The sequence below is a fragment of the Amphiprion ocellaris genome, chromosome 13 (genome assembly GCF_022539595.1).
Source record: "Amphiprion ocellaris isolate individual 3 ecotype Okinawa chromosome 13, ASM2253959v1, whole genome shotgun sequence".
Classification (NCBI taxonomy): Eukaryota; Metazoa; Chordata; class Actinopteri; family Pomacentridae; genus Amphiprion; species Amphiprion ocellaris.
In genome coordinates this window covers 13,446,197-13,468,096 of record NC_072778.1, presented here as the reverse complement: position 1 = coordinate 13,468,096, position 21,900 = coordinate 13,446,197, and the positions used below count along the sequence as shown (strand labels likewise).

The 21,900-nt window shown below is 38.4% G+C and overlaps 1 protein-coding gene across 2 annotated transcripts in view; it reads right to left on the bottom strand.

The window, feature by feature from the left end:
- Positions 1 to 21,900, bottom strand: part of tnmd (tenomodulin) — a 64,152-nt gene that overhangs the window by 25,957 nt on the left and 16,295 nt on the right. For both annotated transcript variants that reach the window (XM_035949266.2, XM_023272672.3), the window contains exon 3: positions 261 to 401. In XM_035949266.2, coding sequence (XP_035805159.1) covers positions 261 to 401 — 141 coding nt within the window. The remainder of the gene's footprint in view (positions 1 to 260; positions 402 to 21,900) is intronic.

The following is a 21,900-nucleotide window of genomic DNA, read 5'->3' as shown; positions in this document are numbered from 1 at the left end:
AATTTCCATTACCCTGCTTTTGAGATGTTTCAAAGCTTCGTCGCACCTTTTTGTTCTTTGGGAGTGTCAAAGGAGGAGGAAAGACCGTTGAAGAGGAAAATATGATTTCAAGAAAGGATAAATTTTGTCAATTGTCTCTTTGAAAAGGGCACGACATGAACATCATAATCCTTCCTCTGCTGAATAGAAGATACAATTATAGCGTCAATTTTTCCTCCGAAGACAAATCGCCTACATGGCCTTGTTTAACCTTTACTTACATTTTTGAAGTCATGCACCTCAAGCACCTCCTCGCTCCCATTTCCCATTCTGAAGATCTCGATGCGGTGACCTGGGTCAATCTCCATCACACTGTCTGTCTCCACACCGTCCAGCACAGCTTTGTACTGATGGTCATAAACCTGCAATGACACGAACAACCACACGCCTCAGTGATTGATGCATGAATGGAACAGCAGTGTATTTATTATTCACTATATCATTGCTATGCACTAAACAATAATTGAGATCAGTGAAAACACAAATATTAAGCCACTTCCTGAATATTTCAGTCCACCTAGCATGCCAGCCTTAATGCTTCACCACTTAACAACTCTGCTCTGCCAACATTTCACATTTTTTCAATTACTCAAACATGTCTGGTGTTGTTCTCATTGACAGCAGTTTCCCTGAATGGAGAAACAATTGAGTTGATGAGAGCATTGCATACAGGATTAAGAATTGGAACATCATTTTGCTGTGCCAAAACCAGTAAAATAACTAAATGCACGAAAAATAGCGACAGAATAATTGCCAAAAAATGGTGACAAATGTGGATGAGATTGACACATTTGTACTGGTTGTTAAAACTTACCTTACAGAAATAACAACCCTTGAATAAATATATTGTTTTCCTATGTCACTTGCCTCTTAATGAAGTCCAAAATAATCCATTAAAACAGAAAAAGGTTGACATGACCACAGCGACAGACTGAAAAATAAAGTGAAATGAAATCCTGGTTCACATCAGATAGGATAAGAAAACTGAAAAAAATATATAGTTTAAAATATTTTGTATGCTTTAAAAAGCAATGCTTGGGCTAAACAACAAAAAATCTGAATGTCTGAATCAGTCTTTCTGAGATGGAACAACTTCTAATGAAATTATGTTCAACCAACAAACTACACTGATTCAAAGGAATTAGCTTTTCCTCTACAATCAAGTCCTAACCATCTGAAAGTGCCCAAGCATGCTCAGACAAAGGAGGGGACTTGAAATCCTGAACTGAAGGTGAAACAAACATATTGAGCCATATTCATGGAGTTAACATAACTCAAATTTAGTTATAGGTCAACTAATGCAGAAATTTGACTTTAAATTGCACACAATGTTAAGTTGATACAATTACCAACATTATTATGCCAATTCAACACATTAAATAATGTTTGCAACTCAAATTGTTGAAGTAAATCAGTAAATGAGTTTTCCGGGTTGAATACAGACATCCTATCAACTCATTATTTCTTTCATGACAAGAATGTACCTGTTTGCACAAGTAGCAAGTGCTTTTAGCTCAGTTTTTGGTCTCCACCATCTCCTGAGGCAAATATCTGGCTCTGTACCTCCATTATGTTCACTAGTCACTTGCTAACTGTGTCAGGCTGCTGTTTGGTCATGGGCAGGTAGAGTACACTGGGGTTTTTAGGGCTTTTTTTGCTGAAAATAGTTGCCTGCTGCATCTTGAAATGAGGTTGGTGCGAGTGATGAGAGTCAACCCAACCAGCAGGAAATGTTACAGCCCATAAAACCAAATAATAAACTGAAAGAGGCTGAAACATCCAGTGAAGCCGAGGGGAGACTGCAGAATTGGGTGATAATTCTCTGTAGGCTTGTCCCTAAAAGTGACTCTTTTTACATACACATAGCCATTGTTAATCTACCATTAATACAATAATGTTGCCTGCAGCAGCTTTAAAGTAGCAAACGTTGGAAATTTCTATTAACTTCTCAGTTAGATACATCTATTTTCTCACAGCCACAGTATTTTTTAGGATATCTATTTAAAAAATGAAACAACCTCAAATACAATTTGTAACTGATGCAGTCAGCTGACAGCTGCTTAAACTGCTGCACACTTAAACTAATATCAGTGATAACAGTCACTTGAGCAATTAAAATATTTGTGTTGACAAGCTGTAAGGTCAAATAAAAATATATTGATAGACGTTTGCCTGGAATCAGTAAAATAAAGATGTTTAAAATTCCCGTGCAGTTAGAGCTTTCTCTTCAGTGTTGCCTTAAAGCGGTGCTGTTTATCACAACTGCTTGCTTATGTACTGTTCTTGGACACGCATGGATAGCTCTTAAAATTCCCTGTCTGAAAAATGATTCATGCCCACCAGCTGAAAATATGCTATTAATATTTATGTGAGGGTTGTGTTATGATGAGAAATATATTGCTGAGTTCATCTTCATCTGTCTCAGTGGCAAATCAGAGCCTCGCCAATGAGACGCATGATTAATGAATACACTCAGATGGGAGTCCATCAGGATTTATATCCCCCATCACAACCATCTGAATGTCCTCTAACGCTCTAACACAAAATTAGCTTTTACTTTAAACTCTTTCACATGTTCAGTATTTAACATATTTTGCATCTGCTTGCTTTTACTCAGCTTCCAGGAGATTTAAATATGCTGCATTACATATAGCAGCGACTTTTCTTTTTCTCTCTTTTTTTTGGGAGGGAGAACTGAGTAATAATGATCAAATGGGATATAATTCTTAATAGAAGATCACTGTTAGAATGGCACTAGCCTATAAATCTCCATTAACATGGGTCACAGTAGCCTTGGCTGCGAAGAGAAGTAGAACTTAAAATTGTCAGGAGAAGCCAAATTAAGATGGGCTTGAAATTTAAGTGTCAATTGAGCAGTTATGGATAAAATTGGGGCTATTAAACAGTCCGAAAGTCCGTGTGGTGAATTAAAGTTCTGTTTGAGCATTTCTTTTATATTAACATAAAGGTGGAATGGGGGAATAGATTCTAGAGGCTTATTGATTTATACTAAAACAGTGAATTACATTTTCAGCGGGCTATCTCTTTTGATGAAAATCCAGCTGTGAGAATCTCCCCACCGCACCAGGTTGAAATAGATAATAATGTATTACAACAGTTTGACTTCAACTGGTTCAATAGCCAAAGCGGCTGCTGTGCACAATAATTGGCATTCTGAAAATAGAAATGAATAGCCTCTGTATGGCCTCTTCTGTTACTTATGTATCCTCCAGTACATGGGGAAACTTGCAGTGTGATTTATGCTGCATTAAGGGGAACACTTTCGAGCACAAGACAATATTTTACCTCAGAGTAATGGTGGTGATCATTATGATTTGTTTTTGGGCCGTTTTTCTAAATTTTCACCATACATTTCTATTTAAAAATATGCAATTGAAGAACTTGTTTCTCATCATTTATTGTTTCATTTCTACACAGGGATTCACAGAAACTGTCACTTGGCTCCAGAAAAAAAAAAGACTATGAAAGATTTTTACTTTAAAGTGCACCGCTGTATATATTTTGACCAAAACAACTCTCAAATAAAGGTCCTTTTTTTAGATCAGACAAAGGCAAGACATTTGTCATCTAACTGCCCATTTAAAATAGTTATACAGTTAAAATGGGTGGAAAAGGCTCAACAGAAACAAAGATTGAAGAAACATGCACATGGATGATATCAAAAATATAGCTCAGGAGCTTAGAGGACAGCGCAGCAGCAGCAAATGGTGCAAACATATCAGCAGAGAAATAGTGAGAAGTGTTGGGTTAGACAGGATGTGCTGCTCCACCTGCATGAATATGATTACACATTACGCTTTACTGGTAGCTGTGAATGAGACGGTGATTGTGACACACGAATGAACGAGTTGATGGGAATCAGCTGATACAAACACGACTGCAGTTCTCTGCCTGAATTAACACTGTGCTCTACTTTTAGCTCGCATGTTTTCTCATCTGAAAACCATTTGTCTGAAATGCAAGAGATAGTAAGTACACTTTGAGTTAAGATTTTTTATTATTTTTTTTACTACTGAAACCTTATGTCTAATCACTTGTAAACATTTACAACACACAGGAGCACCATATTGTATTACTATTTGATTTATTTGATGGATCAGATCAGTTGAATGGATGCAGTTTTATTTATTTTTTTATGGAAGACAAGAAAGATGTGTCCTCAAATACAACAAAAACACATACATGAAAGTGTAAGTGTGTTTTATTCTGACTCATTGGTGCAGCACAACATAAGATGGGTGACACATTAGAGAGGAAACCAACATAAAGGGATGACAGAGCAGCTTCAGTGCTTCTTAGCATTGATTCTTTAAATGTCCTGACTTCTGCTGGAGGGATGAACACCATTCCTGTAAAAGATAATCCCCTTATTTGGGTTTTGGTGATTGTTAGAGAGTGTTGTGCAACACAGCGGTTCAAGATCTTCTGTAGGTGTTCAGTTGAGTTGAGATTTGTTGACTGGTATATGATTCACATCCTTTTCATCAGTCCATTCATTCAGTGGATGAAGGCGGTGTCATCCTGGGAGAAACAACTCCCATCAGGATAAAAATGTTTCATCATGGGATAAACATGATCATTTCAAACAACTTTGCCTTGTGTCACAGTTACCCTTCCCCCTCAGGGGACAAATGGACCCAAACCATGAAGAACAGAGCCACCAGATTCCTTTATTGGAGAGATCAAAGGTTCAGTTTCTTTCCTTGAAATCATCACCCGCCTGTATGTCATAAATTTTCAAGTTTATATAGCAAACCGTTGCTTATTAGTCCATCCAGCAGACATCGGCATTCAATGTTTAATCATTTTTTAACTCTGTTCTTGGTCTTTATCCACTCCTGAGGGATATGTTGAACTCTTTAGTAGCTGAATGCTCCCCTACATTCATTCAGCAGATAGTCATGTGTAACTGTAACTGTTTATGTTTAGCATGTATTGAGTGGGTTAATCAAAGCTTTTACATTGAAAACAGCCGATGTGCTAAATTCCACTGATGAGAGCAGTGAGAATGAACCAAAACTGTAGAGTTGTGGACCAATGAGCATCGGCAAACTTGAGAAGAACTGCACACATAATTTTTCAGTGCTTATATGAAAATACTCTTTTGTGAAGCTTTAACCAATTCTTGCAATTTAGTGTGAGGATTTTGGCATTTACAGTGTATAAATATTAAGATGTGTAACAAGTTTATTATTTCCTAAAACTACAAACTGTGTTAAATAAATAATGTCTTCAAAATTATAAGCAATGTACAAGCTGCATATATGTGAAATTAGAGATTTAGAACTGATACTGTACCAAAATCTCCTTTTGTTTTTTATTAGAAATGATGTGGACTGTAGTGGCTTTAAAGACATTTAGATTTCTTTTTTAATGCTTTACCTTCCAAAAATTATCAATATCACAGTAACAAACAAGACAGCTACCCTAAATACAATGCAAATAAAATGTTTTTGTGCAATCTATTATGTTTTCATGAAGACGAATAAACGAATGAATTTCTACACATTTGATGCTGCAAGTGTGTCTTCAGCCATTTACTACGGTTTTTTAATGTTCACATGAATTATTGAGCATTAAATAGAGATTTGAAAACTGGGTTCTTCTGCTGCAGAAAGGGGTGAACCAAAGACATGCACTTTAAACTACATCATTTATTTAGTTTAATCATTTACGAACTTTCTTCAAAAGACTACCCTCAGCAAGTACAAGGCCTCTGCTGCCTGCCTTCTTGTAACCGCTATTTTGGAAGAAGCTGTCTCTGTTAACGAATCTGGCCATTCGTTGAAATGCTGCACGGCTCTCTGAAATCACATTTCATGATTTCTGGGTTTTGACATTTTCAAATTCAAAAGATTTTCCTGTCAACATGAGAAGTTTCCTACTGCGGCTGTAAGCAGCGGTCTCTAATCTGAAGTTCAGCGTCGGCTCCCTGTTGTCTCACCAGCATTGCAACTTCTAAGAGCATGTTGAAGTGCAAAACAACTCGCAGAGTTAGTTTATGAGAAAGCAAAGCGCAGACAATACAATGACGTTTTTGGATGTTTTTGTTTTTCAAAGCTGAGATGCGTATCTGAACACGTAAAGGTTACACACAAACAACCCGTGGCACTGCGTGAAATGTACATTGATTGCAAAAGAAACATTACTGCAAACTTGTTATTTATTTGAAAAAAAAACAAAAAACAAAACCCTGCCTTCTGCTATGTATGATATTCCTCCAAAACAGCTGGTCTTTTCTCACATCACAGGATGCTTCAGAATGTTGTACAGTACCAGATAAAGAATTCAGATCTCCACAGCTAGAAAAACATTCTGGCTCAGGAGTGCGAGGCGATCCGTGTGGAAGTCTTCAACAGACAATTCCTTGTTTATTTCCTCTGTTCAAGGTTTCTGTCTGAAGTGGTTCTTAACAACCTCCACGTAGATGGTTTCAAACACAGACTCAGTGAAAGGAGTGAATGAGAAGCGGCAGGCACTGCGAGACCTGGGGGATGTTTGTGCGGATGGGTTCTGGTGTGGCACCCGAGGACATTAAGCAAAGGTCACGTAGATGTTGTTACAGGTGAGTGGGTCGCAGTGGGCTGCTTGTGTGTGTGTGTGTGTGTGTGTGTGTGTGTGTGGGCAGAGAGAGCGTGTGCATATGTGCATCTATGGAGGAGGCAGTTGTGGGAATGAGAGAGATGAGCTGATGACAATATGTCCTCTTAGTTGTCCTTGAGGGTTGGAAGATAGAGGCTCCAGTCAGGCGGAACTGGATGCCTGTCACTCATGGCGGGATGGTGATGGAGGCGGAAGGGGGTGGAAGGTTAGGAGGTGTGGGGGAGGAAAGGTGGCGTAAGGGGCTGCACAGTGCACCGGGCCTCCTGGGAGCCACAGGCAGCCCAGTGATAGATCGAGGTGGGCAGCAGCTTAGACAGTCACACCGGCGAACATTGTGTCCTTTTGGTTTTAGTCCTTTTAAAGTCCTTGCTGGATTTTCTTTTTAAACACCCAGAGACTTGTAGCTGAGAATTATGCTTCACAATATACAGCTACTATATCAGTAGACATGTATTATTGACTAAACAAAAATACTCAGTACCTGCTTTGAGCCCAGTGACCACTGATATAAAAATTGTATATTAATAATAATTTACAAAAATACTGTATGTATTTCTTATTTGCAACACTGATTATGTTTGTTAAGAAATATGGTGTTGCCCTGATGATGTTTTCTGTCAATATAATGACAGAAATGTTAAATTCTTGTATTTGCATAAACTGATAACAAAACCTTTTAGTTAGATTATTAGCAGTTCTTAGTTAAAGCTCAGAAAAGGTCTTTGTGTAAATACAACAAAGTCACCTCTGACATGATGCACTTCATTAACAGTAAACTGAACCCACCAGCTTTCCCAAACTATAACTGAAGTGATTTCGTTGCCTAAATATAACCACGTGTATGAGTCAGTCTCTACAGGTCAAAATCATGTGGCCGCAATTTGTGCCTGAACATAATTAAAGCAGCAATTATCTTTCTTTGGAAATCAAAAACTGCTCTGAGTGGTTTCTACTTTGCAGGTCGCATTGTTTAAGTTACCAAAAGGCAAAGGTCATCTTCATCATTACAGTCAAACACACTGTTCTCTACAGTCCAACCAGCCTCTTCTTCTTCTTTCATATCTGTGAAGTCTTTCTTTTGCCACACAACCTCAAAGCAGCACATATCCAGCTCATGTTTAACACTTGGCAAGCTTTTCTTTTCATTACACATTGGTCCCTTTTATCCAAACATGCCTTTGGTGTTTTTGGCCAAAGAGCTCAGGTCAAACTTGATCTAATCCCTAAAACTTGTTTTCTAAAATGAGTCCTGTGTGTCCATATGCTGCTTTTCATGCTTCACATGCTGACTCCTGTGATGTGGCCATAGGTAATGTTTCCTTCTGATGATTCTTCCATGTTTGGGCATTAATGCTGTGCAGTTAAACAGTGAATCACCACTGAGCTCTTCTGCAGTCATATTAAGGCTTTGCTTTGCCTTTCTTTTTCAGCAGATTAGCTGTTTTATCTGGCAGTTCTTGCTCATCCAGATCATGTCTTGACTTCCACTGTTACTCTTAAATGTCACTTCTTAATGACATTTCATACAGTGGAAACTGCAAGCTGGAAGCCCTTTGATTTCTTTTTATAGTCTTTTCCTGCTTTGCAGGCATCAATTAGCTCCATTTTCAGTGAGCTGCTTAGAGAAGCCAATGTGTTGAGGTTTAAAGACTCAGGGAATTTATCAGCTCTGAATTGTCATTAGCTGATTTTTGACCTGCCTTACAAGTCCCAATGAGCCAATTAAGACCTAAGAAAGACTTTGCATTTTCTTTCTTTCTTTTTTTAAAGTTTTTGAAAAAAAAAAACACACAACACATTTCTCTCAGATTTTGCTGCAGGGAAGAAACAATGTCCTTTCATTTAAAACAATGAACAGTATGAATTGATTTTGTCATTATTTGCATGGCTTTAAAATTCAACTATTCTCATGGTTATTGCCTCAAACTAGACACATTCACTCTTCGGTGTGATGGGTAGACACTCAGTCTTACTTCATCCATCTTCAATAGTTTCCACACAGACAGGTGACCAATTAAAGGACAAACACGAACCCCTGATCTCTGCAGTGAGGTGGATCTGTTTTGTTGTGTGTGTGTGTGTGTGTGTTGGTGGGGGGGCTTTTGCTGAGAGGGTTTGGGTCCACTTGTCCTCTTAAAAGTAAGCGTCACTGCAAATCAATACAAAACATGACATCACCTTTATCTTATGATGACACATGACAGTGATTCCTTCCAAAAGGCACAAGATTCACTGAACTGTTTAATGAGCATGAAAAAGATGTGAATCACGTTGTATGGCCTTCACAGTCACAAGATTTCAGTCCAACAGAACGCCTGTTTTTAGAATTTAAACTGGTGTGTTAGACAGCACTCTCCACTACCATCATCAAAACTCCAAATGAGAAAATATCTTTTGGAGGAAGACATTCATCCTTCCAGTATGGTTCCAAAGAACTGATGTCAAGGAACACTGAAGATGTTCTGGTAGCATGTGGGAACCCAGGATCTTACTACCACACTTTATAATTAAAACAGAGAATAAAATATGTTGTCACTCAAACTGTTGGGTCCATAACTACACAAAATGCAGCTTTAGAGAATACATCTAGCTATGTGCAAATATTCAGTGTTTCATCATACAGTTAGTTTGTGTCCCCTAAAGCAGATCAACCTTCTGTTTTGCCAAGTTGACGTCCCTGAAACTGTCCTGAAGTCAGTCTTGGCTTCAGCCTTAGTGGGCAACTGGCTGACATGTGGGGCTCGTCAGCTAATGCAGCCCATCTGGGTCTTCCAGGCTATAAAAGCTGCCATGTGTGTTCACTCTGTTTGCACCTCCAGCACCTCCACAGCACACCTGACACACATCCATGCGCCACGTACATAGCTGATATCACTGATTTCCACACTCCACTGTTGTTTTGTGTTAAATTTAATTTGACTCCCTACTTGTCATGTTCCTTGAGCCAGTTTGTGACATCAGTCAGAAGGCGCAGATGCCATAGATAGATAGATGGATGGCAGGACAAGGAAAGAAATGGACCATAAACTAGTTTGACTCACTGGTTGTAGGCTATGAGTTTGAACCTGCAAATGGCAGCACATTTCACACAGGTTTCTCCTCTCCTTCTGCTATCGACGTGTTACCGCTTTCAAATACATTTCACTGCAGGAAACAACAACAACAGATCATGCATTAAGGTAAGGCTACTATTTTTTCCCTTGCGAACTTGCCATTTTAATGACAGTTCTCATCTCACTGTGTGCAAATGTTCCAACAAAACAATTACTCAATTTGTAGGAACACTGAGGCTTTATCGTTCGCTTAGTTCTGCCTAATACAACCGTGATTAGTTAAAAGTAATGCAAACAAGCCAGAGTGTTTTTTCTCCCTTATGTGCTGCAGAATGATCTGACTGTGCAAGACGAGTCAGAAACTGATATGGAAACCTCATTTTTTTAATAAGTGAAATTGGTCTGTTTCAACAAAACGTGTTGATTTTTAATAAATGCTTTACATAAGCTAAATGTTAGGCAAATTCAAGTTATACTGTCAAGCGATCAGAGCAGCTGAAATTGCAGCAAAACAAGGGAATGCAGGCTAGTTTGATCCTTTCTCTGCTTCACCATCATTTATGTCTGTATATTTTACTACTGCAGAATTTTTTAATTCATTCCCTTTTAATGTAGTTTTAAAAATACTGGCCAATGCGTAACCATTCTATCCATCTTTAGTGGTAGCCGAACAGCATCATTCCTATATATGATGCTGATACGCAGCAAGAGGTTTTATATTCATCACCTGCTCGTTTTGCACATGGCAACATTCAGAGCAAAGGCTTGTCTTAGCACATCAGACCTTGTTATACTTTATTTACAGTCTGTCAACTGATATCAGTCACACTCTTTAACGTCTATGAATTCTTTCTGATTCAGAAGTCATCCTTTGCATGTAGAAATATTTTGCCTGTCAGTCTTGCTCATGCACACACGTGCACCCATGGCAACCCGGACGACACAGCACCTCCCCTTGGTTATAGGCCAATCAGCCTTTTTCATGGAAAACACTTTGACATTTCACGTTAAGTGCAGTCGTGTATTAATGATGGCTGAATTGCTTGAGCTGCTGTGACTGATGTTGAAAGTAACACCTCTGCTTTTCCTACTATGACAAGACAAAATGTGCAGTGTGAAAAAAGACAATAACATTTTACAACATTACAGGGTCCACATATAAATTTGTATATATCTATATTAAAATGTTTTTTTATTTGTTTGTGGATTAACCCACCATAATTTAAATTCTAGCCTAGTGTTCCACTAATCAACATTAGAAAACATCCATAGCTCAAACATAGTTGTCCATTGATAGTCTGTATACTAGCAGACCAGTAAAATCACATATTTGTGGATGAAAGCTAGCCTGAAACCCTGCTTTTAGAATGTGTGTAGTGAGGTGATCCATTTGGTCACATTTGAACCACTTGTTCATGCAGCCTTATCTGCTTAACAATGACGTTATGGTTTGCTCACGCGAGACACGCTTTAAACAGACTGAATAGAACTATTCAATCAAAAGAAGCTGACATTTCTTGGAGGATTTTTAAGGAAATTGTTGAATTACACTTTGAATGAAACTGCAGATAGTCATGCTGTATGGGTCCTGAGTCATGCAGAGTTTGACATCTCTTGGTCCTCCCTATTATAGCATGCCAGCCAGCTGCATTGTTGTTTGTGTAATGTCAAACTATTGAGGAGTTCAGACATTTATTTTTTGCAGTTTATACAGGTTTTCATTTGAACCTTTTTACCCCTCTGCAAAGTACTTTTGTTGGCCAGTATTTTGCAGCAAAATCTAGAAAAAGCACAAGTACCAAGTGTCTTATAAATGATTTAGGCAAGCCAAAAATGAGAGAAACTCCTCTGTAGCAACCTTTGTCAACTCAGGTATAAAAGGAATTATCTGCGTTTGACTTCTTCCTCTTCTTTTTACTTCTTTTTTTTAACCGCAGAGCTTAAACTCAAAACAGCTGGGCACTGAAGAGCAGAGTCAGTTGATCACCTCAGCTTTCCTGCCAGTGATGCAGGGGAAGCTGTCTTTCTCACTATTTCCCTTGTCTATACCGCCGGCTCTTTGTCCTCCACAAGCCTGCACCAGACTTATTTTTCAGAGCTCAAGTCTCTTCACATGGGCAGTCACATGAGAACTACTAATGTCTCCCAAGTACTCTGGTTGCACTCTGGTTGGCAGTGTTGTTGTTAGGGGTTCTCATTTTCTCAAGAGTAAAAATGGAACATCTCAGTTAGACACACTGAAGATTGCCACTGCAGAGCTGTACCCTCTTATGTACAATAACAGCAAACACAGTTACTGCTAGAATAATTAATCTTCCCCTGGAATAATGGCAATAAAAAGCACATAGACACACATGCACCGAAGCCTACCGGTGACAAGAAAATCACAGGTATGAAAACAGAATTGTGAGAATATAACACATTAAGGCGAGACAAAAGTAGGAGCAGGTTCCTATGGAAATATTACTTGAAAATGAGGATCCACAAAGGAAGTAATTACAGCTAGTATAGAGTTCCCACCCAGAAACAGCAGTGCAGATGGTCTTCACACATGTGAACACATGCTCTCTATATTCAGTGTCAGACACTGTGCGGCATGCATATTTGTGGATGTGTGTTCTCTTGCAAGGTGATTTTAACAGATTTTACACATAAAATTGAGAAGGGAGTGAAAAGAGAGTGAGAGAGGGGGCCGGATTTGATTGTGTGGTGTCTTGAGACCATGGGGATTATGCTTGTGGACACTGATTACCAAGCCTGTCAACTCCCAAGGTCTGCAGAATTTGGATAAATGAAGTAGGAATGCTCTCCAGCTGCCAAACACATGCAGGCTGCTGTTTGGCGATGCCTGCTGAATACAGGCAGCTGGTTCTGGACAGGCGCCAGCACGGAAAATTCAATTCAGAAAATACTGGTCAGTCACTAGTGCGTCATCAACTTAGTCGGTACAGGGTAAAGTGAGACCATTGGCAGTGCATGACATTAATCTCACTGAAGGCAACCTGACAACGAGCACAATACAACATGGTGCAACATGTTGCAAACAGTAGAAATACAGTGTGTGACTGTGCCATTTTATGCTCGCACTCCATCTATCTTTTTGTTTTTGTGGCCAAGTCCTCATCAGTGAATGCATTTACATTCATGAATATTATAAATGAGAATTATTAAAAGCCTAATTGATTACACAAACAATTCTGGGCAAAAGAAACAAAAAGATAAAGACAGTTTCCAGCAGAACAATGGAACTGAAAACAAAACAAAACAATACAAAAAAACCCCACAGCATAGGCATGCACACCAAAATGTTGTAAGCTGAAGCTTATTGTATTGAAGCTTATACTGTTTCTGCATAAATGTATATGTTTTTGCAGGATCCTTGCCATGGAAATGGAAACGCAGAAAACTAAATTCTAAAAACATTGTTAGGTATTATTCTGAAGCATTTTTTTTTCAATGCCCAATTTACAATTTAGCACGTGCAGTTTCTCACTACAATTAATAATTATATATTCCAATTATTCTCCTCACACATCCATAATAATTAGATCTTAAACTCAATAAAATCATCCCCCAATGATTTTGATCTGCCATACAAAAACCTCTATGTTATATTCCCCGACTCAGAGATAAGATAATTGAAATTATCTGCAACATGTTTACTTACTGTGTATTTCATTTGCCTTCCCTCCATTGTATTCATGCAATGCAATATGCAATACAACTCATAGCAACTACACAACTATGCACTTGGTTTACATCCTGCTTGAAAGATCTTGAAGTTTATTAGAAATAGTCAACAGCAACATGAAACATGGGATAAGGTGTTTTTCCTTTACTATCTATAACCAAAGTGTTTGTGTTGCTTTAACCCAACACTTAGCACTAAACTTAACATGCTCCCCCTTGGCTGTCAGGAAACACTGCATTAACTTTCTTTGCTATGCAGATGGCACCCAACTATACTTGTATATAAAGCCATCTGAAATAAATTAGTTACTTAAACTCCAAGCATGTCCTAAGGACAAAAAGACCTGGATGACATGTAATTCTCTACCTTTAAACTTAGACCTAACTCAAGATATTGCATTTGGCCCTAAACATCTCAGAAACGCACCAACCTGTCAGTAATTTGAATGGTAATGTCTTGGCCTAAAGTGCTGCTGTGAGGGACCTTGGAGTTACTTTTGATTGCGATATGCCCTTCAACCCATGCATAAAAGAAATATTTAGGATGACGTTAAGAACATTTTGTCTCAGGTAACTAGTCAGTACATTTGTTACTCTCATCCCAGACTACTGTAATTGCTTATTATCAGGATTTCCTAGTAACTAATGAGGCTTTTCTCAGCCTCCAAAATGCTGCAAGCAGAGTTCTCACAGAAATAAGCATCATATTTCTCACATATTTTTCTCTTTTCATAGACTGCCTTTAAAATTCAGAGTAGAATTTCTCTTAACATATGGCCAAACTCCATCGTAAAGATCTCATAGTGTCCTATTATTCCATAGAGCACTTTGCAGGCTCACTTGTGGTTCCTGAAATTCTCTCCTCTTTCTTCCTCCATACATTTATATGCCACTATTGCATGTCGATAACTTTGTGTCTGTTCTGTCAAATAGTTTGAAATCTGTGCTCTTTGCAGGCGTATTTACAGTTACTGGCTTTACCAATCCCCCCAGTGTTGCTACTGTCTTGTGCATTGTTTATCAGATTTTTATTTGCGGTGATTTTCTCTCTCTTCTCTTAAGCTAAACCCCAACTGGTCGAGGCAGATGACTGCGCTCCCTTAGCTTGGTTAGGCTGGGGGTTTCCTCCTGTTGAAGGGGAATTTTTACCCCACTGGTGCCAAAGAGCTGCTAAAATTGAATCATTCGGATTTGCTCTTGTTTTTTTTCTCTAGAATATATTATTATAAGGTCTTCAACTTACTATGTGAAGTGCTTTGATATGGCTTATGTTGTGAGTTGGTGCTATTTAAATTAAATGAAATTGAACTGAATTGAAATGCACCTACCCACACACAGGACTTCAGATGTAAGCACTGCTATAATAAATACAACTAAAAGGAGGCACACTCACTGCCTTCTGTACAGTTGGCAAAGCTGTGAATGCACTTTTCTGCACAGGTCTTATGATCTGACACCATCTGTGGACCTGTGGATGAAAATATCTCAGGACACCACGCACCCTTGGAAATATAAAGTTTTGGGACGCATATCACCATAGTCTGGAATTTAGAAATTACGCCAGCCTTTAGAAGAAACCTCACAGATACAGGTTGCTGCAAATAGGGAAAGTTTTTGCAATACCCCGTTACTCAGTCCTCAAGACTGACCTTTCACTGATATCCAAAACTCAGTTGGTGGCTGCTTTGTGAACCTCTACATCAAAGCCGTATCGGTTGCGACATCAATCACTGACTCCTCCAACTCAATTGACATTCCTGGAAACTTTGTTCCTGCAGACGGATTTCTAATTCACTCCTCTTTAGAAGGTATTGCATGATTTTCAGGAAAACACTCTGGAGACTACTGAGATGAGCTCTGACAACATGTAGTTTGGTTATAGAGACATGGAGTGATTTCTAATTGGAGGGACTGTAAAGTCCCAAAGGGAAAAAACCAAAAACAGGAAACATGAAAAGAAGTAATTACAGAATGGCTTTACTCAGACCTCAGGTGGAGGAGATTCACGACCACAGCAAGTGATTCGTAGTGATGTTCAATCGTTCAATCAGACGTGATTTAAAGAATCAGCCTAATTTCACTAACCCTTTGAAGCACAACATGTTTCAAAAAGTGACTCATATTCAATGGAAAATGGGTATCTCTTGACTCATGTTGTGCATCAAAGGGTTAAGCAAGTATTTCATGTAATCATTCAAAAAAATTTTTTTGGATCTTGCGAACTCAAAGTTAAGGAACCACGAATTATCATAATGCAAAACCTTCCCACTTCAGGTATGAACTGAAAGTTAATATTTGGGGGCACTTCGCTGTTGGTGGAATACATAGTGTTGAGAAGAGACTCTATTTGGTGGATTAAAGATTTCCCTTAGATTTGACAAAATGGCAAGTGCAGGAATGTCAGTGCCAGTAGTGGTATATAGTGCCCGTTTAAAAAAACAAACATATTTTTTTCAAGCAACAAAGTAATCATTTAGATTTCAAATATGTGGTCTGTGTGTCATTGACTTTTTCCGAGGGTTAAGGACCCAATAGTGGGTCATCTCAGCACCCAGCTGCCTGTTTCCAGAAATGTCAATATCCATCCTCATTCTGGGGAGAACAGTCTCATGCTGGAAATCACTGTGGTAATTTACTGCTGGATCTGATGTCTCTGTAATGTTTGGTACATGGTGTAATTCCTTTTGTAAAAGAGATTTACTTGTTGCTGTTCATAGTTTTACTGGAGACTTAATGTAGAACAACAACTTAATCAAGAATCTTTATATACATATATACAATTACAACATGTTAATAACAATGAATATGTACATATGAAAATGATATATACTAACTTTGATATTATTTTATAATGTATGTTATATTTAAAGACTGAATAGAAGGTAGAAGTAGCTTCTGGGTCTGAAAAGTAAAGTCACTGCCTTAAAACTGCTATCTTTCAAACAGCCAGCAGGGGACGACCTATCTGGTTACACAAGAAGCATAGAAATCTATGAGAAAATGATCCCACTTCTTACTTGATCTGTTACCTCAGGAAGCATTCCCATCATAAACTCAGTGTCTCAGTCTCTAGTTTCAGGACTTTTTGAATATAGGATGATGTCAATGATAATTCCAATTTGAGGAAAATACATTTTAGGGTGGGGCTACCTTGTGATTCACAGGTTGCTAAGGTGTAGTCATGCATAGTGCCCTCATGTTACTCTTTCAAATATGTCTCTCACTATTCAGATCCAGTTTCAAAAGATTGAAATGGCAACAGCCACACAGCAAACTTGAATCTTCAACATGTCCACAAACTGGGGATGAAATAGGTGATATAACAGTCCAATACATCCATTGTTTATATAAAGTCTATGAATATGATGGGATAATAGGCATATCATCTGTCTGCATATCACTTCTAAATATGTTTTCTAGTGCATGATGGTGTTTGAGCACCTTTGACATGGGATTATATTGTCAAAGCACAATGAGGTACACTTGTTATGTTGAGGTGGAAACGCCAGAGTTGAGCTGAGCAAGAATGCTGCTGTCATAGTTAGAAAGATTGTGCTCCCAATACATCCCAATACTGGACTTTTCTGGATGTTGTCTGTATTAAGAAAGGCCTAATTCCAGTTAAACTATGTTGATATGTAACTAATGTATCAGTAGTTATTGTCTATTAACCACAGAAGTGTTCCTGTTTAGTCTATTTAGGTGTTTTGAAACTACAGGCCAAAAAAACTAACAACACTGTGCCAAGAGTTGTCCACATTTTAAGACATGAACAAATGTTTATTTATGATAATTTTCTATCCATTTTTATATTTAGTTGCTAAAATATGCTCAACATGCAAAGCAACCACCACACTGAGCTTTTTTGGAAGCAAATTCAGAGGAATGTTGTCCTCCAATTACAAAACCAAGGCATGTAGTCTGGACTTTTGTCTGGAAGCTGTACACATGTGCCCAGTAAGTGTGTAATGAAAGGATGCAAAACTAGAGCCTGGCTCTAAATATAAACATTTGTAAGGCACTGAGACATTTCTGCATTGTAATTAGCACGAGGCTTTTCTGTGGTTTTGTTATATGTGGAGGCAAATAGAAGGATGCAAGTAATTAAGAAACGGTGCTCAAGTTTGCCTTCTTTTTTATCTCCAGGAAGTTCTATCAATAGCACCAGCAAACGCCAATTCATACTTTAACTCAAACCTACTGAACTTTTAATACTACTCGTTGGTCTGACATTTTGATGACTCCTTCTTTTGATCTTGCTGAAATTTCTGATGCTATTGCATACTTGAGCTTGAACTTGTATCCTAATGTGCTCTTGGATGCCATACAGAAATCACAGTCGGAGTATGTGCTGTATGTAGCGTTAAATGGAGAGCTAAAACTAGTTTGGTGTGAGGTTAAAGTGCTTTTGGGAATTCACCCAAGCAATTACTTTAAGCATCAATTTGATGTTAAAATGTTTTACAGCTGCCAATGCCAAAGGCCAGTTAAGCAAAATGCTAAGGTCATTAGCCTTTCAAAGAATAAGCTACAACGTGTCAAGATTCAAAAGCTTAATGGAGCCATCTTCCTAAAGCACATTAACACTGTTAAAACAAACAGCTACTGGCAATGCATCTCGTGTGTACCTCCCTTCTGAGCCAATTTTGTTGTCTGATAGGGTATTTTTCTCATTTTAGCAGATAACTCGCCAGCACAGACAGTGCTATGCCACTCTCAGATACTTCCAGCCGAGCTACTTTGGAGTTTAATCATAGAAACATGTATAACCACCTAAAACATAAGTGTTAAAAGCTCCTTTCTAGTCTCACCATTTTCCACTGATGTTCAATAATCACAGAAGTCCACTGTAGGAGAAGAAATGGTATTTCACTGACAGAAATCTCACTAGACTCGAACATAATGTAGTCACAGGTTAATCGAAAGTGCATTTACCAGAAAGTGAATTATGGCATTTCATCACAAAGACACTTCTGAAGTGCATTAAACATCATAAACTGATGATACTTAACAGTGTAAGAGCATCTGAGGGTGGATTTCAACAACCCCTTGAACATTTTTTTTGTAATCATAGTGATACTGAAAATGTTGGAGCTTCATAAGAATATGTCCTTAATCACACTGTATCAGGTACTAATCAAATAGCGCAGATGGCCATTGGTCTTGTATGGTGCCAGTATGAAAATGATGAATTTTTGGATTTTAGTTCTTCACAGGAAAAAGCAGGTTATGAAGTTGCTCATTAACAGTCATTTAGCCAAAAGACTTACAGGAATAGTCCAACATTTTTGAAAATATTTGCTGCCTTGCCAAGATTTAGATGTTGACTAAGATTACAGTTGACTTTATTGCCTTTGTTGGCATATTTAACACAATTTCCTGGTGTTTCATGTCCCTTAAATGTCAGTTGGTGGAATTGTATCAAACCAATGTCAAACCAACGTCATGCTGTTATTGGTCAAAAACTCCATGGGTCCTTTTATAGATCTTTTACGGTGAAAATCAACTCTTTTTTACCTTGTTAAAATGTCCAATGGTGCTTTTTCTATGTTGTATGGAGCATTCACAAAGATGTGGTTTAAAGAGTTTAATCAGTAGCTGGAGAGGGACTTTAAAGTATATACTTAGAAATAAGACACAATTAGCTCATTGTTGCATGCATTAGATCTTTTTTGTTTGCCCCACATAGCAACACAAAACTAAAAAACAAAACAAACAAACCAAAAAAATGATAATGGTGACTTTTTTTAAAAGAGTTTTACATGATTTGTAGACCTGCGTCAAGAAATAGCTGTACAATTGTCATTCTAACATTTAATTTACAACATATTTGTTACAAGATGCAATATGTTTATTAGTGACCTTTCTGAAAGGCAAATTTCAGGCTAACTGTTTCCTCCTGCCTGCAGTTTTTATATTAGGCTAAGCTAATGACTCCCTAGTAGCTCTACACTTATTACACAGACAACAGAAGAGTGTCAGTGTTCTCATTTAATCCTGCATATGTTGCAAATAAGCATATTTCCTAAAACGTTGAACTACTCCTTTAAAAGAGCCTCAGAGAAGTATCACAAACACATTGAAAATCATTCCCCTCTTTTATGTTTATTCAGCATGAAACCAACTAGAAGTTAAGCAGAAATGGTTTTTTTTTCGACCCCTTTTTCGGCTGAAAAACTGGAAGGAAGAGAAACGATCTTTTAAAAATAAAAAACTGTTGCCAAATAAAAAGGTACCTCTAGGAGCACCTTTTTTGTCAGGAATAATGGAGTGTGGAGATATCTGAGGGCTTGTGGAATATATGGAGCATATTTGTGCAGTAACTCAAGTGGAATTTTGGCAGAAGTCACAGACTATCATACTTCTCCTGCTTTATTTTCATTGCTGAAATCAATCCATTGTGGAGCCTCTGAATCTTGTACGCTGCGTACCCCTCGCTTCTGTCAACCTACTCATACCTGAAAGGGGTGTAATGACCCACTTTCTCTCCTCGTCCCACAGCGATTCTGACGCTTACCGCGTTTGACCACCTTGCCGTGGTCGACTACAGTCTGCAGCTGCTGTTAATTTACAGGAGCACTGTGCACCCCCTTTTCAGCTCTGAAGCATATATGACTAATCACACCAGTCATTTTAAACAACTTGAGCTCTCTCTGGCAATAAATCACAGTGATGCGTGCTACTGTGCCCATAATAGAGCCGCATTCAAGGGGGAGGAGGGCACGGGGGACTTTGGGAGCGTTTCAGTACTATTGGTCAACACACAATTGTGAAACAAACTCGGCGACTGGGACATATTGTAGTTCGATGTGTTATTTGTTTCTATGATCTCAATAAAAATCAAGGTGGAAACAACAAAGGGTTGTATTTTCTTTGTACAACAAGCCCAGGGAATGTGTTTTTTCCCTGGACTTTTTGCCTAAAACGTGCATGTTTTCTTTCTTTTTAAAAAAAGCTTTTCTTTTTTTTTTGCAGTTGCAACCATTACAAAATCTATAACACACACAATGCATGTTCTATAAATACGCTGTAGAGGTTTTTCAGGACACACAGTTACGCCTTCAAACAAATGTGACGAGACCCATACCCAGGCTGGAAACAAAATGTTGCTAACTTACATTTTACTAGTGTTTGATCTGCTTTGAACATGTTTTCTTTCTTTTTTTTAAGTTTTAGCCAAACCCTAGATAAACTAGAAAGAGGAAATACTGGCTTTTTTCTTCACCTCAATAACACGAAGAAAAAACAGCTTTCAAAATGTCCAAGAGTGTACTTTTTTTATCTGCACCTGCCAACAGTAAGGGAGAACAGAGAAACTTCACACAGCCTTTAAAGATGGTGTTGAACCACCTTTTTGGGACATAACAAATCATGTAACATTCCCCAAATTCCACCAGCCAACTGGAGAAAGATATGCCTTCCACAGAATCGACATCCAGGAATAAGTAAATGGAATGAAGTTAAAGAACACAGAGGCATGAGCTATGACTGTGCCGTGGCATTTCTCTTTTTTTCCCTTGTCATTGTTCAGTGTTGCATCTTCCCTTTATGCCTTTCCCTGCCAAGTAACCACTGTGCCGAGCTGAAGAACAATCTGCTCCTTGTCAGAAGCGCTGAATGAATCCTGTTGCTTATTGTTGAGGTGAACACGTTATTTGAATACGACCAATCTCCTGTAATAAAAGAGCTGTTGTGGTTTATGAAATATTCATCAAAGGTATCCCCTGGAGACTCGGATGCATTCAGATGCATATCTCAGAATCTGAAACAGACTTCAGCAGACAAAAGATTGCATGCAGAGAGTGGAATCTTCTGAACTATGAGGCAGACAGTCACAAGGGGAGTGACCTCTACAGTGGATACGTCTCCTTGTCGCTCTGCTGGTTTTCAGCCATTCCACCTCCTAATAAATCAACAAGAGCACACTCTGGGATCCAGCAGCTAAGTGGCATTTAAGAAACAGCTTGTGAGAGCTGTAAGGCTGCAATTTAGATCATTTAGACGTAAGGCAATAATTTGGCCAGATGAACAGCATTAACAGCAACCAGGATGTTTTTAAGCCACTTAAGCCACTAAAGGAAAAACAAAAAGTCCAAGAAGCATTTTATTAAAAGTCAATGGAGGCTGAACTTCTTGTTGTTCAGAAGGGCAAAAATGCTTTCTATTTGCTCAGGTTCACTCAGTATTGAGGTTGTGACACATTTAAATTCACTGGCAATTTACCAGCTGATGACAATAGATAGTGGCCTTGCTATTTATCAGTAGTGCATGTAGTGCATTTATCTGCGTGCCAACTTATTCATAAAAAAATAGTGCATCGAAAGCAATAAAAGCCAGTGTACATTCAGCTTTCTGCAAAAACGCCAGGATACCGTTTCTGCTACAAATACCAGCAACACCAACGTGAGCAGACATCCATGGTTTAGTCAAAATGATCAAAGTTGGAATTGCTACAACAAGAGCACGACCGCCTCTCTTCTTTTATGATCACAGC